A 3,210-nucleotide genomic window follows, 5' to 3' on the forward strand; every position below is an offset into this window, starting at 1 on the left:
TGGGAAGGCTAGCAAGCTGCTGCTCCTCAGTCCTTCTTGGGTTTTGCCCTTAGCCTAGATCAACATTTAGTCAGATAATTTACGTCAGAGCCTCTTACGTCTGTTGTTCAGCCTTGTTAAAGTCATCATCTTCCTGTCATGAAGAAGCACGAAAAAGGCCCAGGTGCGATGCCCAGGGTTTGTTAAGCCGGTTGGATATTTGTAAAAGCCTTGATGCTCTTATATCCTCAATTCCCAGCTGGATGTGTTTTTCTCATCCAAATTGGGGAACTGAGTTTTATAAACATGTTGTGATCAAACATCACCTAATAAGATTTCTTTCTTTGTGAATGTATGATAGTTGAGTACCACAAATATATTAAAAAATATGGAGAACACAAATATATTACAGAGTCATGCCTTCTGTGTTAACTATAAACATCTAAATGGGCACTAAGAATTAAAGAGAGGAGTAGGCAATAGAGACTTAGTCCTAGATCTCTTGCCTAATTCTGTGCACATCATTTACTGTCTTCGTTTCTTCATCCTTACGTTGGAGGTAGTTCTACCTGCCCTTACGTAGAGAACCAGTAGGATAAGAGTTCTGACAGTGCTTATGAATTAGAGGGCGCACTGTACATACAGATTTTATCATTAGTATAACCATATTGTAACAATAGGCTTTTTTAAACTAGAAAAATATAACATGAAGAATTATCAAAAGCATGAAGAATTAAATGTTAGCTAAATTTTGAAAGCATTTTTTTTTTTTTTTTTTCAAAGACAGGGTCTTTCTCTATTGCCCAGGCTAGAGAGTAGTGGTATGGTCATAGTTCACTACAACCTCAAACTCCTGGGCTCAAGCCATATTCCTGCCTCAGACTCCCAGGTTTCTGGGACTACAGGCACTCACCACCACACCTGGCTAATTTTTCTATTTTTATAGAGATGGGCTGTCACTCTTGCCCAGGCCAGTCTTGAACTCCTGGTCTCAAGTGATCCTCCTGCCTCAGCTTCCTAAAGTGCTAGGATTACAGGCGTGAGCCACCATACTTGGATTAAAGGCATATTTTAAAAAATAAATACAGAAAGAAAGAGCTCTTCAGAGACCATAGTAGAAGAGATGCGATCTGAGTTTTTAAAAAATCTTGACCTCAGAAGCATAGAGAAGGTGAGGGTGAACATTCCAGACAGAGGGAATCTGGTGTGAAAAAGTACAGAGTAGGAATGGACAAGGAATGTTCAGGAAATGGAAAGAAGGTGATGTTCACTTTAGTTTAAATCTCCCCTTTGTAAATCATTATAAAAGTTAAAACTTGGAGACAATGACAACATTGTAAACTTTTATTCCATAGTAATAAGAAAAGGCTCATACAGCTTGCACCTATCTAAATTAACTTAGAACGAGTAGGTTTAGCATTAATTTAGGAGAAAATTAAGTACTTTAGGGCTCAGGAGGATAGAAAGTAAAATTAGCATCAGTTTTCTGGGGTCCATTACAAAAGACTTCCTGGAGAAAGGGCTTCTAGAAGAAAGTGATAAAAGTAGATTTGAAGAAAGGTTGAAAGCAAGAAAGAATGCCCTATTTTGGGGGGGTTGAGGGAAGCTGACTCTGTGAATGGAATGACCAAAAGTGGGGTCTGAACTGTAGTCTTTAAAGAGAGGCACTTTAAAGGTACAAGGAATGTTGATTCAGACTCACTGTCCATTCGTTTTGGTTCCATCTGCCCCATTGTCTCCAAGGCCACTTGAAAACCTGCAGGCAAAAGTTTGCTGCCTATTGCGTGTTCTGCTCTTTAAGTTCCCTCCTGCCTAGAAAAATGAAGCATATATTTTGTTTGACACTTTCCATGTTCTCATCCATGCACCACTCTCTAATGTTTCTTCCTATTTTCTCCCAAAAGGAACTCTGTTTCTCATATGAGACAACTTTTAATAATTTCCTGGCTTGTTTCTTTTTCTGCCTTTGCTTTCAGCCTTTCTTCCGTCAGGAGTATCTTGCACTGCCCTTTCAACTATATGAACCCAATCTACTTTTAAAATCCAAGCCTTCAAAAATCACTTCTCTGAACATCACTGGCTACTTTTTGGTTTCATTTAGCATGTATTTTTTTTGTGCGTAGTTATATTTATCTTGCTATACTGAGAACACTGTAAAGAGACTATATCTTATAACCTTCAGCATTACATTGCTTAGTATCTCTGAAAATGGGGTGTGAGTGTGTGTATATGTGTATGTGTCCATATATCTATATGGCTTATAGTCTAATATAGACTGATGGTTTTCAATTTTGTGTGTTCATTTCTTAATGGAAATTAGAGCTGGCTAAATGTGTAGAAACCACTAGAATGTAAACCTAATAAGATCAGAGACTTTTTGTTTTTTTTTGGTTTACCACTATATCTGTACCACTCAGTTCCAACCCAGATGTAGTACTTAATACATATTTGGTGAATGAATGCTGATTTAACTTACTTAATCTGTAGGTCTTAATCATTACTTTTAAATATCAAGAGACCTCCAGAATATTGTCTTAACAAGATCATTAAATGTCTTCTCAGTGTTTGAAGGATAACATCAGAGCATCTAATCAGTTTTCCCAGAGAAGAAAACCTTGGCTTTTTTGCTCTGTTTTGTTGTTTCTTTTTTTTTTCTTTTTCCCTTTCCCTTTTCCTCTTTCCCTTTTCCTTTTCCTTTCCTTTTCTTTTCAGAAGAGGACAGAAGAAATAGGTGAGAAATCACAGTTAATGTAATCTGGCTTTAGACTATTCAATGTTTTTGGTCTTTTCTTTATTGAAAAAAAAAATCACAGTGGAACAGAAGAAAAAACCTGAGGAAAGACTAATTTCCAATTCATGGTCCTTGGTTAGGCTTTTGAGGTATTTATTTAAGTCTTGCTCATTCTTTTCTCTACATTGACATTTCACAGTGAATATTTTGCTTATTCTATCCTCAGTGTTTTTTCTCTGGCCAGCTTACCTGGCAGTATTCAAAAACCAAGAAGAATGGACCTTAAATTGTTCACTCTTGACAAGGTTCAAAAAACAGGAACTGAGAAACAGACCATTGACTTTTTCCTTTTTGCTCTTTTCTTTTGCCTTTAGCTCAAGCCAGGGCAGAACAGCTGCAGGGACAGTGACAGTGAAAGCGCCAGTGGAGAATCCAAGGGGTTCCATCGGAGCAGCTCTCGGGAAAGGCTCAGTGATGTAAGTTAAAAAAAAAAAAAAAAA

General features: G+C 37.4%; 1 protein-coding gene across 2 annotated transcripts in view; it reads left to right on the forward strand.

Moving 5' to 3' along the window:
* The window catches only part of AUTS2 (autism susceptibility candidate 2), a 1,232,042-nt gene that overhangs the window by 573,018 nt on the left and 655,814 nt on the right, over nt 1–3,210 (forward strand). For both annotated transcript variants that reach the window (XM_012640369.1, XM_012640368.1), the window contains exon 3: nt 3,085–3,186. In XM_012640369.1, coding sequence (XP_012495823.1) covers nt 3,085–3,186 — 102 coding nt within the window. The remainder of the gene's footprint in view (nt 1–3,084; nt 3,187–3,210) is intronic.

Source organism: Propithecus coquereli, unplaced genomic scaffold (assembly GCF_000956105.1).
Source record: "Propithecus coquereli isolate 6110/MARCELLA unplaced genomic scaffold, Pcoq_1.0 Scaffold150, whole genome shotgun sequence".
Taxonomy (NCBI): domain Eukaryota; kingdom Metazoa; phylum Chordata; class Mammalia; order Primates; family Indriidae; genus Propithecus; species Propithecus coquereli.